This window comes from Triticum dicoccoides, chromosome 4A, assembly GCF_002162155.2.
Source record: "Triticum dicoccoides isolate Atlit2015 ecotype Zavitan chromosome 4A, WEW_v2.0, whole genome shotgun sequence".
Classification (NCBI taxonomy): domain Eukaryota; kingdom Viridiplantae; phylum Streptophyta; class Magnoliopsida; order Poales; family Poaceae; genus Triticum; species Triticum dicoccoides.
In genome coordinates, this window is record NC_041386.1 from 743,136,629 (window position 1) to 743,155,488 (window position 18,860).

At 48.6% G+C, this 18,860-nt stretch overlaps 1 protein-coding gene across 1 annotated transcript; it reads right to left on the bottom strand.

Moving 5' to 3' along the window:
* Positions 1-167: 167 nt before the first annotated feature.
* LOC119284397 (MDIS1-interacting receptor like kinase 1-like) lies at positions 168-1,696 on the bottom strand. Its single transcript, XM_037563535.1, has 3 exons — positions 1,666-1,696; positions 816-1,448; positions 168-703 (listed from the first exon to the last, which is right to left on the bottom strand). The coding sequence occupies exons 1-3, from the start codon at positions 1,694-1,696 to the stop codon at positions 333-335; spliced, it is 1,035 nt and encodes a 344-aa protein (XP_037419432.1). The 3' UTR covers positions 168-332.
* Positions 1,697-18,860: the final 17,164 nt, after the last annotated feature.

An 18,860-nucleotide genomic window follows, 5' to 3' on the forward strand; every position in this document is an offset into this window, starting at 1 on the left:
GGGTCTTTGCGCCATTTGGCGCAACTGGTCATCTAGTAAATATGAAACCCAGGATAATTTAACAAATAACAATAACCAGGATAATGTTATGCCAGATACTATTTGCTCAAATCCTAACAAGTAGCAGCAAGAAGTGTTTGCACACAGACAAGGAAAACAAGCAGCAGAATTTTGCAGAGGTGAACACAACTGGACAGCAAAATGTTCTCAGAAAAAGGCAGGATAGTCCATATCACTACTTGTACTTGAGATGTATCTACAAATTAATTCAACCGAGTCATCCTATGAACCATTCATTCATGACGTGATCTTTCTAGAAAAGACAACAAGCATCACAGCAGATAGCAAGCGAGGAGGCCACAGAATGGACCACGCACAAAGCCGCAGCGGAGTCGTTTGAGAGCCATCCGCATGGACGGCCTTTGCTGTGGATTCCCAACTGTGCAATCCACACCCAGCATGAACACAATTGCCATCTCCTCCATGTACCGCGCTTGATCTGGGATGTCCCTGTCCACGGCACTCTGGAACATTTCATGTTGGTTTGCCATCAGTTTAGTGAAGTTGTTTCGTGCCCAAGTCGCCAAATGACCATCCGCTCCAGCTTCATTAGCCATCCGCCCCGTGACGAGCTCCAGCATGAGCACCCCAAAGCTGTATGTGTCAACCTTCTCCGTCAGCTTGCTTGCTGCCACCCCATATTCTACAGTTAATAATTTAGTAGTACTAGTTAAAAGATCAAGGTAGTCTAGACAGAATTCCCTGTAATTGAGTTAAGACAGAATTCCATTGCGTGCATCGATCGCCCAACATACCTGGAGCTGCGTATCCAAAGTTACCAAGAGGCAGGCCAACAATTGGCAACGGTTGGTCGAGTCCGGCCATATTCATCTGTGCAGCGTCAAAACTGGCTATTACGGGCTTGAAATTCTGATCAAGCAAGATGTTGTTCGAGTTGATGTTGTGGTGGATGATCGGCCTTTTGCATCTGTAGTGCATGTGGCAGAGCCCTTTGGCCATGCCGATGGCAATGACCCTCCTCTGTGGCCAGCTCAGCGGCCGAACATCATCCATGGGTTGGTGCAGCCAGGATTGAAGGCTGCCATTCACCGGATACTCATAAACGAGCATGATGGCGTCTTCTCTCTGGATGAGGTCTACGACTTTGATGATGTTGTCGTGAGAATTGCTGGCTAACAGGAACATCTCCGAATTGTAGCGGTACTTGACATTGTCGTCCACTTGTAGTGCTAGGTTCACGTTCTGGCACTTCTTGACGACCAGCGTAGTTGGGAGACTGATGCCAGGAATGCCTTGAAGCTGCACTATGTACAGTTCGTCATCCCTTACCATTCTGCTAGCCCACACCCTTTTCTTATTATTTTCAGTGAGGCTGTGGACTATGGCTTGTCCATTGAGCGCAAGAGGTGGTCTTCGGTACAACCCCCCTCCCCCCCCCCAACGTATAAAGGGTAGGGGCGGTCATTTTCACGCGCCGTATAAAAATACCCGCCCGCCGTAGGCGCGCCTGCGTCGCCGTACGGCGCTGTCGCGTACGGCCGCCTGTACGCGCCCACGTCTGCATGCACGCCCGCCCGCACCCGCTGCGTACGCCCGAGTGATTAAAAAAAACGATCGACGAACCCTATCCTCAAGACGCCTCACCCGCCTCCTCTCGCGCCACCGCCGCCGCCATCTCCGGCAGTACCTGGCCGACGAAAAAAACATACGCGTTGTGCGCTATGCCGACAACCGCCTCGGTCGGGCAGACGCCTCCGCCGACGTCAGCTCGTATCCGGCGACAACCGCCTCATGTCTGACGAAGGCAACGAGGTACGCGAGGCGCTGGCATAGTAATTTAAGAACGGATTTTAATTGAGAAGATGTTACGCGATGTTTGAATGGATATTTAACTATATATGAAACGTGTATAGATTGAGGCTGAAATAGGATATGACGGTGACGATGGCGGTAGCGAGGACGGATCATTGTCATTGGATGAAGACGAACATGACGGCGAAAATTATATGAGTTTGAATGAGTCTTACAGTGGGAATGTAAGTGGTCAGCATGTTCTCAACCATAATAAATACAAGCATGCGCGATGACAATAACATGTTTGACTGTGCACAGATAGGAGGGGATGATGACAATGAAGATATGGATGTAGATGATTCATATGCTGAAAGCGGAAGCCATGTAGGTTTAGATTTATGTAGGTTATTTTAAAGTGAAAGTAAATACGCATCAAGTCTTACATATCATATTTACAATTTGCGCAGATGGAAGTGGAAGGGTACTATCAGTGGAATTTTTCCGATGATGCCAATGACGAAAACGATATCGATGCATCTTATAATGACAGCTCGAGCAAAGTAAGTAGTGGAAAGTGAATACATATGATAGTCCTTATACAACTACTTACTGACATATACGGTTGTTTGTACTTTTTTTCAGGAAGAGGATGGTGACGCGTGCGAAAACGATGATAATGCCGATAGTGATGAGTGCAATTTTGACACTGGGTACGATGAATACCAACAAGAATCACTGGACAGGCATTGGACGGTGATGTCCAGGACGTTCAGGACAGACGAAGAGGCATATGATTTCTATAACGACTATGCGAAAAAGCGCGGCTTCAGCATTAGGGAGGAGAACTTGAAATATAGTAAGGGTATCGACGCACGTAGGCGGTTGAGGAGGTTTCTCTGTTCAAGGTCTGGGAAACGACATGCCAAGTTTTGTACCATGGAAGGGAAGAAGCGCAGGCTGAGAGCGAAGACTTGGTGCTATTGCGAGGCCCATCTAACTGTGAAGGTTGACAGAGAGCGCTCCATTTGGTATGTCAGCAGTTTCAGCGATGATCATAGTCACACTCTTGCTAGACCAGATGAAGTTATATATCTTCGATCTCATAATCAGATAAAGGAATACCAGAAGCTCGAGATCTTAGCAATGGCAGGTGCTGGGCTCAAAAAACATTGGATTTATGACAACTTCGTTAGTAGGTATGGATCATATGCACGGGCTGGTTTGGGGAGGAGGAAGCTTTATAACATGTGTTATAGGGAGAAAATGAAGTTGCTAGCAAAGGGTGATGCGGACACTGCGATTGGTATCATGATGACAAGAAAGACAAGGGATGCAAACTTTTTCTTTGAGCACACTGTTGACGCAGAAGGAAAGCTGAAGAACATGTTCTGGTGTGATTCTCAGTCACGTCGGGATTACCTTGACTTTGGTGATGTAATCGTCTTCGACGGCACTTACAAGATGAATAGGTACGGAATGCCATTCATACCTTTTGTTGGTCTAAACAATCATCGTTGCACCACTATGTTCGGTTGTGCTGTTGTGTCAGATGAGACGGAGGATACATACGTTTGGGTGTTGCATACCTTCTTAAGAGCTCATTGTCAGAAGAAGCCGAGGTCTGTAATTACTGACGGAGATGCAGCCATGATAAGGGCCGTCAGGAAGGTCCTTACTGACGTGTGACATCGACTTTGTTCGTGGCATATTGAGAAAAACATGCAGAAACACCTCCACCACAAGTCCCTTAAGGAGTTCAGGTCTCTTATTTATTATGCCACTACACATGATGAGTTTGAGGCAAGATGGGCAGCTTTTAGAGCTAAATGGGAGTCGGAGAAAACTGAAACATGGTTGCGTAGGATGTACCGGAAGAAAAGGGTATGGGCTGCGTCATATCTCACTGGTGGGTTCTTCCTTGGTATGCGGAGTAACCAGAGGAGCGAGAGTCTGAACTCTTGCCTTCATATGCATCTTGACTCTGGCATGACAATTGTTGATATGGTTGTGCATTATGAGAACTGCATTGTTCGGCTCCGTGAGAACGAGTCACACGACGACTGCATGTCCACACAGACACTCCCTGTAGCAGTACTCGACGAGTTCAAATGCATTGAAAAAGCCGCTGCCCCTGACTTCACTACGGTAAACTTTTACCTCTTGCAGAAAGAAATGAAGAAGGCAGCGGATCTTGAGATCATAGACAGACTGAGTGGAGCCGTCAGTAGGAGATTCATAGTGGCATGGAAAAATAACAGGCAACTGAGATTCAAAGTGGACTATACACCTAGTAATTCAGAAGAAACAGTGAAGTGCAGTTGTGATAGTATGAAACGTAAAGGTCTTCCATGCAAGCATGTTCTTTATGTTTTAGCCATGTTGAATGTGCAAGACTTACTTGGGTGCTTAGTGCTGCGAAGATTCAGCAAGAATGCTAGAGGTGGACTACCCGTGAAACGCACTAGCGATCTCTTCGCATGGGGATGGGCAGGTACTGAGGAGAGAACTAAGTACAGTGAGTTGACTATTTTGTCTGCGGAAGCAAATCATGCGGCATGTCATAAACCATTTCTATTTGATAAACTGAAGGCAGCTCTGGAGGATGTGTGTCAGTGTCAAAACCGGGGGATCTCGGGTAGGGGGTCCCGAACTGTGCGTCTAGGCGGATGGTAACAGAAGACAAGGGACACGATGTTTTTACCCAGGTTCGGGCCCTCTCGATGGAGGTAAAGCCCTACTCCTGCTTGATTGATATTGATGATATGAGTAGTACAAGAGTGGATCTACCACGAGATCAAGGAGGCTAAACCCTAGAAGCTAGCCTATGGTATGATTGTTGTAATGGTTGTCTGTCCTACGGACTAAAACCCTCCGGTTTATATAGACACCGGAGAGGGCTAGGGTTACACAGAGTCGGTTACAATGGTAGGAGATCTACATATCCGTATCGCCAAGCTTGCCTTCCACGCCAAGGAAAGTCCCATCCGGACACGGGACGAAGTCTTCAATCTTGTATCTTCATAGTCTTGGAGTCCGGCTGACGACGATAGTCCGGCTGTCCGGACACCCCCTAATCCAGGACTCTCTCAGTAGCCCCTGAACCAGGATTCAATGACGATGAGTCCGGCGCGCATATTGTTCGGCATTGCAAGGCGGGTTCCTCCTCCGAATAATTCATGGAAGATTGTGAACACCAGGATAGTGTCCGGCTCTGCAAAATAAATTCCACATTCCACCGTAGAGAGAATAATATGTACACAAATTCAATCTGCTGACGTATTTTGTGGCATGATGTCACACCACTACCAAGCCTTTACGTGAATCGTTTTTTACTATACCACCTCAGCGCGTTTAGCGAAGCGGTTTCTTTGGCACGTCTTGTCGAAGCAGAGATCGTGTTCCCCCTTATTCCGGGATTCTCATCAATACGGACGTGGGTAACCCAACCGTGCCATTGATGGTGGCGCTTGGGAGATAAGCGAGTTTTACCAGGCCGGTGGGGACGCATAGTCTTCGTCCGCCCATATATAAGGGGATAAGGATCCACCTTTTTACCTACGCCTTCTTCCTCCTTTGATTATCCATCTCCGCGCACTCGAGCTCCAACGCCCAAGTTCGCACATCTCGTCTCAACCTTCTCCGGTCATGTCCGGAGCGGGAGGCAAGTGGATGGTCTCCTCCGTCACGGAGGGGCACATCGAAAGACTGCGCAGCGCCGGATACCTGTCCAGCGACATCGCGCACCGGCTGCCCGACAAGGGGCAGCTCATCCCCACCCCCAGGCCCCATGAGAGGGTCGTATTCCTTCCCCACTTCCTCCGCGGACTGGGCTTTCCACTTCACTCCTTTGTCCGGGGGCTCATGTTCTACTACGGCCTAGATTTCCACGATCTGGCGCCAAACTTCATCCTTAACATCTCGGCGTTTATCATCGTGTGCGAGGCCTTCCTCTGCATCCAGCCCCACTTCGGCTTGTGGCTCAAGACCTTCAATGTCAAGCCAAAGGTAGTGAAGGGGAATCAGGCGGAGTGCGGAGGCGCCATGGTGGGCAAAATGCCCAATGTCCTCTGGCTCGAGGGCGCCTTTGTGGAAACCATCAAGGGGTGGCAATCGGGGTGGTTCTATATCACCGAGCCGCGTGACCCTAAATGGGCAGCGGCCCCCGAGTTCAGATCTGGTATCCCCATGCAGCTCACCTCCTGGAAAGAGAAGGGCTTGCTATGGGGTAGTTCGGAGGAGCTGACCGGACTCCAGTCCTGTCTCCAGACCCCGGTGAACAAGAAGCTCAAGCTTGTCAATGTGATCCAGGTCATGCTCGTCCGCCGGATTCTCCCTTGCCAACATCGGGCCTTCAATCTGTGGGATTTTGATCCGGCACAGCACCGGACCCTGAGCGGGCTCTTCGACACGACGTACGAAGCTGCCTGGAGGGTGCTGTTCAAGGGCGGGGAAGCCCCCGCATCCGCGACTGAAGATCGCGGTTTCAGCACCAAGCGCCCGGCCGGCGAGGTGAGCTTTGTCATCCTTTACGGGACACTTATTTCTTTCATAGTTTGACTCTATGCGGGATCTAAAACTCCCAATGCCTTTAATAGGACTGGTAGAGGACGTCGGGACAGGTTAACTGTCTGGCTCTCCTCCCTGAAGAACCAGCGAATGCCCGTTTAACGGGGCTGCTAGTCCCGGAACTTTATGTGGTGCCGGAGAAGAAGGCCAAAAAGGAGGCCACGGGAACCTGAAGAAGTTCCCGGCGCCAGGTGATATCGGACTCATCGTCCGATGGCTCCGAGGTGGACTCCTCCCCCGAAGACGAGGAGGAGGAAGAGGACTCTCCCCCGGAGGGGGGAGGGAGGAAAAGGAAGGCTTCCCCAACGAGGGAGGCCGAAGGGTCCAAGAGGGGAAGGACCCTTCCCCCAGACGGCTCCGCCAACGCCAATGACGGCGACGAGGAGTGGCCCTCAAGGGCCAAGCCCCTGGCAAGATCGTAAGTATCCGGATTCCTGAGTGATTTGTAATTTCTTTTTCATGCCACGCAGTGTCCTTCTAATGCCGCATACTATCTGTAGCCCAGCCAAGGAGGATCTTCCCGCTTCATCCAGCGGGTCCTTGGCCCCGTCGGATGTAGATTCCATTCCGACCGCCTCCACCCCTCGCGATACTGAGGACGCCGAGGTGGGATCCCAAGAGGGGATCCGCCAGGAGGGGGAGGCTCCGGAGGTGCCGCAAGGCAACCTCCCGGACTTCGTGCCGGACTCCGCGCCGGAACCTGCAGTGGTTCCGGAGTCCGGCAGGCGGCCCCATCGCAAGAAGGGCAAGACCGTGACACCGGCAGCCTCCGTCCAACCGGAGGCGCCGGACAACTTGTTGGAGGCGCTCAACGGCGCTTCCATCAAGGAAGAACACCGCACTATTATGAGTGCGGTGATTCAGAAGGTTCAGCTCGCCAAGAGCGGGCTGACCGAAGCCTGCAGTAGCCTTCTAACAGGCTTTGAGGTAAGAAGTTTAAAATATGTAATGTAATACCGCATAGACAGTAGTCCCTGGTGCTCGGTTCGGTGTTCGGAAAGAAAAGCCGGACTGAGGATCTAAAAAAAGATATACGCAGGATTGCTAAAAAATTATGTCAATACGGGTTTGCAGGCTGCGCTGCTGACCTCTGCCGCACTGACTGCGAAGGTCGGTGCTTTGAAGCAGGACCTCGAGCGGTCTGAGCAAGAGCTCGGCCGTGCCAAGAAGCAGCTCGAGGACAAAGAAGGTGAGTAACACCACTTTGAAATTTGTACCTTACAGAAGAGGATTTAGGTTGCAATAAAAATAACAAGGATAATGTGGGTACTGCAGGGGCCACGAACGAGGTGGCGACCCTGAAGGAGGCCGTGTCCGCGGCCAAACGCAATGCGGCCACGGAACGGGCGGAGCGAGAGAAGCAGGAGATGCGGGTGGCGGAGGTGCGGCAAGAGCTCCAGGCTCTCATGGAAAAGCATGAGAGTTTGGAGCGCGACTCAAAGACTCGAGAGTCCGAGCTTGCCTCGGCTCTTGAAAGTGCCAAAGCCGCCAAGGCCGAGGCCCATAAGTCCCTCCAGGAGATTGAGGCGGTGAAGAAGATAGCGGCGGGTAAGGCATTTTTCATGCAAAGCAAGCATGTGAATGTAAATTACCTGTTACTTACCCGGATTCGGAGCTCTCCAGGGGCGTTTGCAGATCTGCCTCACAGCGTGTCCGAGGCCGCCGCATTCTATCGGGCTGAGGAGGGGAGCTCAACGAAGAAGGTCTTCTGGTCTCAGTACACTGAGGCCAGACATCCGGTGCCCCCTAGCGACCAGCCGAAGCAGCTGGTCGAGCTCCACAAGGTAGCTGAGCAGGCCATGAAGGGCCTCATAGTCCGGCTGTGGCCTGGAGAGGCCATGCCTGGGAGCTACTTCGGCCTCGTGCGGCGGCTGGTGGATGCGTGCCCTTAGGTGGAGGTCATCAAGTGCTCCGCCTGCATTGAAGGTGCCCGTCGGGCCCTTGCCCGCGCAAAGGTGCACTGTGGCAAGCTGGATGCTGAGAGGCTTCTGACGGACGCGCCGCCGGCGGGGAAGGAGTATCGTATGCCCGAAATGTACTATAAGACTGTCCTGAAGGGTCCCGCAAGATTGTGGATGAGTGCCCCAGAGATGTAATTTTTGAGTAGACTCGCAATGTGTTATCCTGTGCGCTAAAAACTTTGTTCATATGCGCTAAGCAACGCTTATTTGATTTAAAATATTACCTTCTGTGCGGTCGTTTATTAAATCTGAGAGATGGCAAGTCGTCGGCTTCAGCCCCCATGCCACGAGTGCTGGGGTGTTCGGGATAAACTTGAGCACTCTTGTTCCCATTTTTGGGTCCATCTAGGGAGGCACTCAACACAACGAACAAGGCAACCGGACTTATAACGCTTGAACACTCTCACTTAGCCATAGAATTCTATAATTTTAAATTTCGGCGAAGCCCCTAGTGTCGGAAGACCGAGTTCGGGGCGCTATCCACGCCTGGGCCGGACACTATCCGGTTCTTCGCTCTAAGCGGCGTAAGTCTTTAGGGACTCGAAAAGACCCCTCGAACAGCGACCAGCTCTCGCCTTATCATGACAGTCAGTTTTAGCTTTCTCCACTGAGGCGCTCGCCCAGCTCAACCGGGGCGCAATCGCAGTGGTTCTCCCAGTGCTACCTTAGCCAACGGAACGGAACATAAGGTACCAAAACATGGGAGCCGGGCAAACCCAACTATTCACCCAAGACATGATTCGGAGCCGATGCATATAGTGCTATAAGTTCGGGGTGCCGCACTTGTGAAAGTGTTCGGACTTCACACCATAATGCGGGGAACATAAGCCCCTGGTGGATTCGACCGTACCAAATTGTACGGATGCAAGATGTCATATATATATAAAGGAATGCAATTATAAGATAAAAAGTAATGCATTGTTTATTCAGGGAATTCTGCCATGAGTGCAGAACGATACAAATAGTGCGGTAAGCAAGGGAGTGGACTATTTTAAACATGTCCCCCTCCAGGGATGGGCTGCGGAAATGATGTAATAAACAGTTTTAATGCTTGTAATGGAGACCACCTGAGTGTTCGTCGTAGCCCTTGTTCCTCCCAGGCTGTTGTATCGTGAGTTCGGCCAATCTACTGCCGGACAGGACCTCTTGTAAACGAAGTCCTATGGATAAAATAAAATAAAAAAAGGAAAAGAAAAAGAGCGACACACTTAGGAGCCCCTGGTGTGGTTGAGCCGCACTCTGGGCCTGTCGTGGTCATGCCCCTCCCCCTATGCCCAAGGTATCTCCAGAGCGTAATGATGTACGCGAAAAACTGGTCTTGCAATCATGCTAGGGCTGGGGTTGGGGCCGCATTGCTACGCGTGCTCGGAACGTGCCAGGTGGTCTTGATGTATGTTACTCCGGGCGCGTTTAATCATGTCCGGTCTTTTAACGGCCGGACTCGAAAATTGCCTTAAGAGACTGCTCTGTACTTCTGCCGCGAGAGCCGCTGTGTGTTCCTCCGTTCGGAGGGAGCGTTCAGTGTTTCCGTTGACCGTGATGACCCCACGAGGGCCTGGCATCTTGAGCTTGAGGTATGCATAATGCGGCACCGCGTTGAACCTTGCAAACGCGGTTCGTCCGAGCAGGGGCGTGATAGCCACTGCGAAACGGGATATGTCGAAGATTAACTCCTCGCTTCGGAAATTATCCGGGGATCCGAAGACCACTTCCAGTGTGACTGAGCCTGTACAATTGGCCTCGACACCTGGTATGACGCCCTTGAAGGTCGTCTTTGTAGGTTTAATCCTTGAGGGGTCTATGCCCATCTTGCGCACTGTATCCTGATAAAGCAGGTTCAGGCTGCTGCCGCCATCCATTAGGACTCTAGTGAGGTGAAATCCATCGACGATTGGGTCTAGAACCAATGCGGCGAATCCGCCATGGCGGATACTGGTGGGGTGGTCCCTTCGATCAAAAGTGATCGGGCAAGAGGACCATGGATTGAACTTCAGGGCGACTGGCTCCATCGCATATACGTCCCGAAGTGCACGCTTCCGCTCCCTCTTGGGTATGTGGGTTGCGTATATCATATTTACCGTCCGCACTTGTGGGGGGAAACCCTTCTGTCCTCTACTGTTCGGTGGCCGGGTCTCCTCCTCGTCGTTGCTATGCATCCCCTTGTCATTGTTTTCGGCAATTAACTTGCCTGCCTGCTTGAATACCCAACAATCTCTGTTGGTGTGGTTAGCTGGCTTTTCGGGGGTGCCATGTATCTGGCAAGAGCGGTCGAGTATTCGGTCCAAATTGGACGGACCCGGAGTGGTTCTTTTGAATGGCTGATGGATTTCGGCTTTTCCTGTCCTAGGTGCTGGGCCAGCCATTCGTCGCGGATATTATGTTTGAAGGCTGCGAGGGCCTCTGCATCCGGACAGTCGATGATTTGATTTTTCTTTGTTAAGAACTGTGTCCAGAACTGTCTGGCCGATTCATCTGGCTGCTGAATTATGTGGCTTAGGTCATCGGCGTATGGTGGTCGCACATATGTGCCCTGGAAGTTGTCGAGGAATGCGGCTTCCAGGTCCTCCCAACACCCAATTGACTCTGCTGGCAAGCTGTTAAGCCAATGCCGAGATGGTCCTTTAAGCTTGAGTGGGAGGTACTTGATGGCATGGAGATCGTCGTCGCGGGCCATATGGATGTGAAGGAGATAATCTTTGATCCAAACCGCGGGGTCTGTTGTGCCATCATAAGATTCAATGTTGACGGGTTTAAACCCTTTAGGGATTTGATGATCCATTACTTCATCTGTGAAGCATAGTGGGTGTGCGGCGCCTCTATATTGAGCAATATCACGACGTAGCTCAAGAGAGCGTTGTCTGTTGTGTTCGGCCCGGCCGGAGTTGCTGTATCCGGCGCGACGGTGGTCGTCGTGGGTCGTGGGGCGCCCACGTGATCCATAGATAGATCTGGATTGTCTTGCCTTGTCCTCCAATATATCCCGCAAGTATGGCGCATTCCCCCGTGGCTTCATACTTTTCGAGCGGTGCCGGGGTACGGTTCTGATGGAGGGCCTAGATGCCTCTCTGTCGCGACCACGGGGTGGTCGGTCTACCGTATTGTGCGCTGGTGATGAAGGTTTGTATGCTTCCTCCTCTAGTCGGGGGAGCAACTTGCGTTTTGGGTAGCTTTTGGAGGGGCGTTCAAGTTCATACTCTTCGGCCGCGAGGACCTCGGTCCATCTGTCGGCCAGCAGGTCTTGATCAGCTTGAAGCTGTTGCTGCTTTTTTTTAGGTTGTTCACCGTGGCCATTAGCCTGCGTTTAAAACGCTCTTGTTCGACGGGATCCTCGGGCACGACGAATTCGTCGTTATTGAGGCTTGCCTCGTCTTCGGAGGGAGGCATGTAATTTTCGTCCTCCTTGTCTGCCGCTCTCTCCTGAGGGCTGGCTACTCCGTCCTCCTGTGCTGAATCTTGCTGGAGGGGGTTGTCTTCGGCACTCTCTGGGGTGTTATTATCTCCGGTGCCGGAATCTCCATTCTTGCTGTGGCGGGATTTAGAGCGGCGCCGCTGACGTCGGCGCTTGGGCTGTTTCTTAGAGGAATCTGCCTCCGCTACTTCTTCGCCGTCCCCATCCTTTGGGGTGTCCACCATGTATATGTCATATAACAAGGTGGTCTTCCAGTGCCCTGTAGGCGCTGGTTCTTGATCGTCTCCGGCATCGTCGTTCATACCGTCGATGTCTTCGGAGTCATAGTCTAGCATGTCGGTTAGATCGTCGACAGTGGCTACAAAGTGGGTGGTGGGTGGGATTTGAATTTCTTCGTCGCCCGCATCCCAACCGTCCTGACCGCAATCCGGCCAGGGTTCTCCTAATAACGAGAGGTGTTTTAGCGAATTTAGGATGTCGCCAAAAGGTGAGTGCTGAAAGATGTCCGCGGCGGTGAACTCCATGATCGGCGCCCAATCGGATTCGATTTGCAGGGGCGCAGGAGGTTCGGAGTCCGGGAAGGAATCCGGCACCTTGGAGTCACAAGCTTTATAAGGGACAAGGTCAGTATTCGGCTCCATCGCCGTGGAAGTTGCAGCTCCCAAGGCGGTGCCCAGCCACCTGTCCTCGATCTGCATGGTCGGCTCCGAACTACGGGTCAGAGCGGACTTGTGTGCGGCCTCCAAGATACTGTCCGGCGGCAGAGCTAGATCATGCCCATCGTGACAGTGCGGCGCGCTCGGCTGTGGCTCGACTCCATCGAAGATCAAGTCTCCGCAGATGTCAGCCGTGAAGTTTAGGCTTCCAAACCTGACCTGATGGCCAGGGGCGTAGCTTTCGATCTGCTCCAGATGGCCAAGTGAATTGGCCCGCAGTGCGAAGCCGCCGAACACGAAGATCTGTCCGGGGAGAAAAGTCTCACCCTGGACAGCGTTGTTATTGATTGAAGAAGCCATCAAGCCTATCGGTGACGACACAGAGGAACTCTCAATGAAAGCACCAATGTCGGTGTCAAAACCGGCGGATCTCGGGTAGGGGGTCCCGAACTGTGCGTCTAGGCGGATGGTAACAGGAGACAAGGGACACGATGTTTTTACCCAGGTTCGGGCCCTCTCGATGGAGGTAAAACCCTACTCCTGCTTGATTGATATTGATGATATGGGTAGTACAAAAGTGGATCTACCACGAGATCAAGGAGGCTAAACCCTAGAAGCTAGCCTATGGTATGATTGTTGTAATGGTTGTCTGTCCTACGGACTAAAACCCTCCGATTTATATAGACACCGGAGAGCGCTAGGGTTACACAGAATCGGTTACAATGGTAGGATATCTACATATCTGTATCGCCAAGCTTGCCTTCCACGCCAAGGAAAGTTCCATCCGGACACGGGACGAAGTCTTCAATCTTGTATCTTCATAGTCTTGGAGTCCGGCTGACGATGATAGTCCGGCTGTCCGGACACCCCCTAATCCAGGACTCCCTCAATGTGATAGCAATCAAGGATGTTCAGGAGGAAGATTATGTGAGACAGCATAGAGTTGGACATGATGATGCTTTTGTGCCGAATCAAAATCATGTTTTTGTTGGTGATCCAGAAAAAATAAATACGAAAGGAGCACCGAAAGGGCAGAATAACCAAGGCCGTGGTAAGGAACCTGGCATGACTACAAACGGTAGACCCAAAGGTTTTGATGAGAAACCTCCTGTACGTCTATGCGGTTTATGCAGAGGAAAAGGTCATTTCAAAAACAGTTGTCCTCAGAATCCAAAGTATGTGCACACCATTTCATTAACGTTCTTTTCTTGTTTAGTTAATACTTTTCAAAATTTTGACGTATGTTACAATCTTTCTATGCAGGAACATGGCATAATGATCATAGCAAAAAATTGTTTGAATAAAAAGAACAACTTCTGATTACAAGTGACGATTTATTTGGTTGTCTTAAAAAATAGTACTTACAATTCGTTACATTGATACGGGAGACTTGTAATCGGTGTTTACTTATGTCATATGTGTTGGCACTATACTCGTTGTTATTAATACGATATGCGACATACAAATTTTATGTTATAATATATATTTCTTGGTGCTATAGACATTGCTTTTAACATGATATGTAATGTATACATTTTTTCGTACAAATATATGATTTTGTGTATAAATCATGCATGTTGGGCGATCAGAGGCGCTGCACAGCCGCCGGTTGCTTTCATTTAAAAAAATAACGTTAACAGGCGTGGCTGGCCCGCGAGTGGCGCCAGCAGGCGCAAAGAGGCGGCACGTACGAAGAGGATTCGGGAGCCGACGATTCCGAGGCTGACGACGCCCTCGGCCCCAGAGGGGCGCACGTATGAAGAGGATCCAGCCGCGGAGGGCGATCCCGAGGCTGATGCCGCCCTCGGGCGCAGAGGGGCGCACAAGGGCCGATGCAGAATCAACTTCGGGGCCGGCAACGGCCAACCCTGGGGCGACGCGCGGTGCGGGCCCGCTGGCCAGATGACGCGACCCACGTGCGCCATGTAGCGGCGAACCTGCGGCTCGGGCGACGCTCGCCTCGTCCGGCGCGCGCGGCGCTCGCCTGTCAGATATCGTCTACATATATCATCTAAGTATCTTAAAACCAGAAATCGTACATTCGCGAGAACACTCATTGAACATAAAATATAAATTAAATAATAAAATAAGAAATGATTAAAATGTATTTTTAATAAATTTGCCAGGGTACATAAACTTGACATGCTAAAAATATTTGAAACTCACATAAAAAAATAAAGCATCCACACATAATCCTCAGTCATGAACAAATAATATTTTGACAATCACGTAGAATAGTCGTATGATGTTTTTATTTTTGTTTCCTCTTCGCAAGTCGAATTACTTTGTTCTTCACTTCAGAAAGCTTATTTTCGGGGGACATAATAATTCCAGCTATCATTCTTTCTCTCGAACTATCAATAGATTCCTGAAAAGTAATAACAATAATTTTATTTTCATCACTTATATATGATATAATGTACTAATTTTTCATACTAAAAATGTACCCACCTGAGAAATAGCAGTAATGAATTTTTCTCCGTCCCAGTATTGAAAACAGCGAATGACGAACAGTCCACATGAGTTCCTGTGTTAACGAAACATAAGTGCATTTTTTAAATCACGTTAAGTAAGATAGCACTTGATCACTTAATGTATTTGTAAAGCACATGCTACATGTAACTCACCTATCTTTTTGTTGAGGCATGTTGTAGGGGATTATAGGCCATGCGGACACATCCAGAAACGACATAATAGCACTGTCATTTGCATCTTGAATATCTCCTGCAAGTTGCTCTTTCTGACAAAAAAATATGAACACGTTGAGTACATATGGTAAACAAATTATATGCTTAATTGTACACACATGAATACGAAACTTACAAAATTTTCAACGAATTTCCTTCTAGCTTCAGAGATATTTTCTTCCCCCCTGAAAGAATCAAGAATTTGGAACTCTTTCTTTGTAGTGTGCATAACACATGTAATCCAATGGTTTTTATCCTTATTTAAAGCAAAATAAGCCTATTTCGTAACTTAAATATTGTTAGTAACCTCAGCTTTCACATAAGATAGTAATGAAAATACAATTCTGCAATACAAACGGTACCTTCGGTTTTGCAAAATATTCTGTCATGCATCTGTTGAGAGGTTCATTTGCATATGCTAAACCTTCTAGATCGTCTACCGACTTTCCTCGTCTTACTTACTTTGACCGAGTGTTCAATAACCAGTAAGATCTATGTGTGGGTACAAGATACATGTCTTTCACGATACTTGAATCCGATATGTACGTCGCATAAGCGTCAATTACCTGAAATAAATAATTAAATTTAACATTGATGCAACATACTTAACGCATGACATAAGCATGAGAATAAAAATACATACATCACCGGATATCCATGCATGGTTAAGTATCTGGCAAACTCTTGCCGCAGAAATTCCATCATCTTTACCGTTGTTGAATATTTTATGGTTATTATGTTTTGGTGAGTGCTCGTACGCTTTCACGTACTGCACAGCGGCACGCACCATATCATCCACAGAATGATCAAATTGAGGGGTTGTTTCATTAAACAGTTCTACAACACAAGTCAATAAAGTTAAAGTACAAATTTGTACTACATAATTTTCAAAAATATATTCATAGCATGTTTAACTTACTCGTTTTCGCGGAACGTTTCGCACGTTTTCTCGGAGTCTTTTTAACATAAAGAGATTTCGTGTACTTTGACGCACACCGCTTTCGCTTCGCTGGAATCACGTCCTTCTTCTCTTCTACCTCGCTATTACCATCTGACACGGCCTGTGATACTTCTTGCTCATTTTGTTGCACTTGCCATCTTGTAGCTTCTATTTCATTGGTTTTTAGAGATGATGCTTCTTTTTTTCGGACTGCTCCGAGACATCTATAGGATCTTCCTTCTCACCTTTAAAGCTACTCAAGTGACCAGTACTGAATTTAAACGAATCCCCTTCTTCAGAATCCAAATCATAATGCCCACTGCCATTTCGGCCATTAGGTGTGTGTTTGTCATTATACTGAAATTCTTTTTTAGGATACTTGTTTTCATACCTGGACTCATTATTCTGTCCATACAGATTTTCTCCCTCCTCTGCCATTGTGTCCGGTTTGTACCGTACACCTGTTTTATTCATTTTCTCTAACAATCTCTGCAAAAATAAGCCCAGTCATATGTTATATCTTTTTATCAATTTATCGAGTTTAATAAAGTGCATGCCAGAGTTGTTACATTTTTACCTGTGCGCATAACTCCGGCATACGAAACAATTCCTTACGAATTTCCTTCATATCATTCATAACCCGGTCCATAAAAGGCTTCAGATTAGCAGGGACCTCGGATACATTGTCCACTTTTTTCTTTCCCGTAACGGACGACTTTCGGCTACTATGTTCTTACTGCTTTCAGCTTGTTCATCTGCAAGTTTTTTCATTCTATACTCCTTCGTACTGCAGTCATCAATCTTTAAAATGAGTATGCAATGACAACATAAGTACATAACATTCTCAATGCATAATCAATGTACTACTAAATAAGCATTATAATATTACCAATCCATGGCCACGACCATTTTCCAGGCCGTACTTGTCTCGTTTCTCCACTTTAGATTCAGTCCAATTTTTCATTAGGGGAACTTGTAACGACAACGGGTCATTTTTCGGGCCGGTGGTTGGCTGCACCTTCTCCCAATATAAGTACTACAAAACACATGACAAATTAAGTTACGAACGCATAAATTAAAGGAATATGAAATAGCATTAATTATTAGCATACCTAGAGTAGGGCTAGGTTGCCACATGGCCATTGCCTCACACGGCCGTCCTGCTTGAGTTTACCAATCTCCGTCAAACAAGCTCGTAAAGTGAACACGTTAAAATTCAACGTGCTTATCCGCTTCACGTCATGCACCAACGGGTAGTACTCCTTTGGTATGGAGACAGCCGACATGGGTGCAATAATGGTTCCCAGCAAAACAAGAACAGCGATCCGAAGAAATTCATCGTCGGCGGATTTATTCCTCACAATTTTTTGAATCAAGTCATCAATCATTATGTGACTTTTTTTTGAATCGTCAGCGGATTTATTCCTCACAATTTTTTTGAATCATCGTCGGTGGATTTTTATGTGACCATTTTTAGAATAGGAATTTTCTTTATTAACTCTTTTCCTTCCGTCGCAAGAATGCCAAAAACATCCTCACCTTCATTCTTAAACCCAAATATTGAAAACACATCGTCTGGTCTAAGTGAAATAAGGCCTTTACTGCCACTATCTTCTTGTATCATGAATTTTTTGTTGTTTGGGTTATAACCTAACATCATAAAATGCAGCAAAAAATCTCTCATTTGTACTGACGGAATGATCAACATCTCTTCCAAGCCTGTTTCGTAGAACCTAAATCGCTGAGCGGTGGTAAATTTTTCAACGAGACTTATCCACTTTTCTATGGAACATGGAATCACAGCATCGATGTCCATACTGCATGTTAATATTTTCCAATTAATACATATGATTACGCAATAGCATCGACAGAAAAAGTTCGAGGCGGGACACCTGACCTTAATCCGGGCGACAGCCGCCGAACAACGGCTGTGGCGGAGCCGAAAGCAGGCAGCCGAGCGTCGGCGATCTGCGCCTGCGGGCGTGGGGCAGTCTGTGCCAACAAGCGCCGTTGACTGTGGACGGCGATGGAGGGCGCTGCACGTGCGGCGAGGTCGGTGTGCCTTAGGGCGATCGTGGTAGGGCGACTGGGGGCACGGGGCGGCGTACGGGGGGCGAGTAGTTTGGATAGGGTTCCGCCGTTCGTGGCGGTATGCGGCGATGGATAAAGAAAAAAATTAGTTCGCCTACTGGGTCAGGCCCGATACCGCCGAACCTATAGCGCCCAACCTATAGCGACGGCGGCCACCGCCGAACATGCTAATATTTAGTCCCACATTGCTTCTCGTCATGCTAATTCACCTGTTTAAATACCGTACTCTGCTTGCAATGTCAATTCCTCTATTGTGGCGGTATCACTTAATGAGGTTAACGTAAATTATGCTCTGGCACTCCATAATCATGGAGTGTCACAGCAATAATTCACATTAATCTTATTAAGTAACGCCGTCCGCAATATGAGACTTTTTATATTTTTATATTTTTTACCATGAAACGCCGTCATGTTTTTTTTACACGCAACATGATGCCACGGAAGCACGCCTGCAAAATTGGGGTGCGTTTCGACAGTCGATGCATTTTCTACGTTTTTCTCCGTCGAAATACCCAAAAAAGGTGTCCCGACGTGACGCAACTTGCGTTCGTACTCCGATTCCGTCCAAAATAGGCGTGCGAGCCAGTGGGGGTCACTCACACGCGCACGCAAAAGTTGGGTGCGTTTCGTCCATGTTGGCACATAGTCACAGTACAAATCTGAGGTGTCTATGTGTGGGTTACATGCCTCTAGTAGGTGTTCCCTCTCGCAAAGCCATGAAACGCCATCATGTTT

Bases quoted from the DNA above. Each gene is read 5' to 3' on its own strand.
- LOC119284397 (XM_037563535.1), bottom strand. From the start codon at position 1,696: ATGGCGGCGGCGGTGGCGCGAGAGGAGGCGG. The intron at 1,449-1,665 runs GTGAGGCGTCTT...GGGGGGGGGGAG, and splicing joins GGTGGCGCGAGAGGAGGCGG to GGGGGTTGTACCGAAGACCA. The intron at 704-815 runs GTATGTTGGGCG...TATTAACTGTAG, and splicing joins CTTTGGATACGCAGCTCCAG to AATATGGGGTGGCAGCAAGC.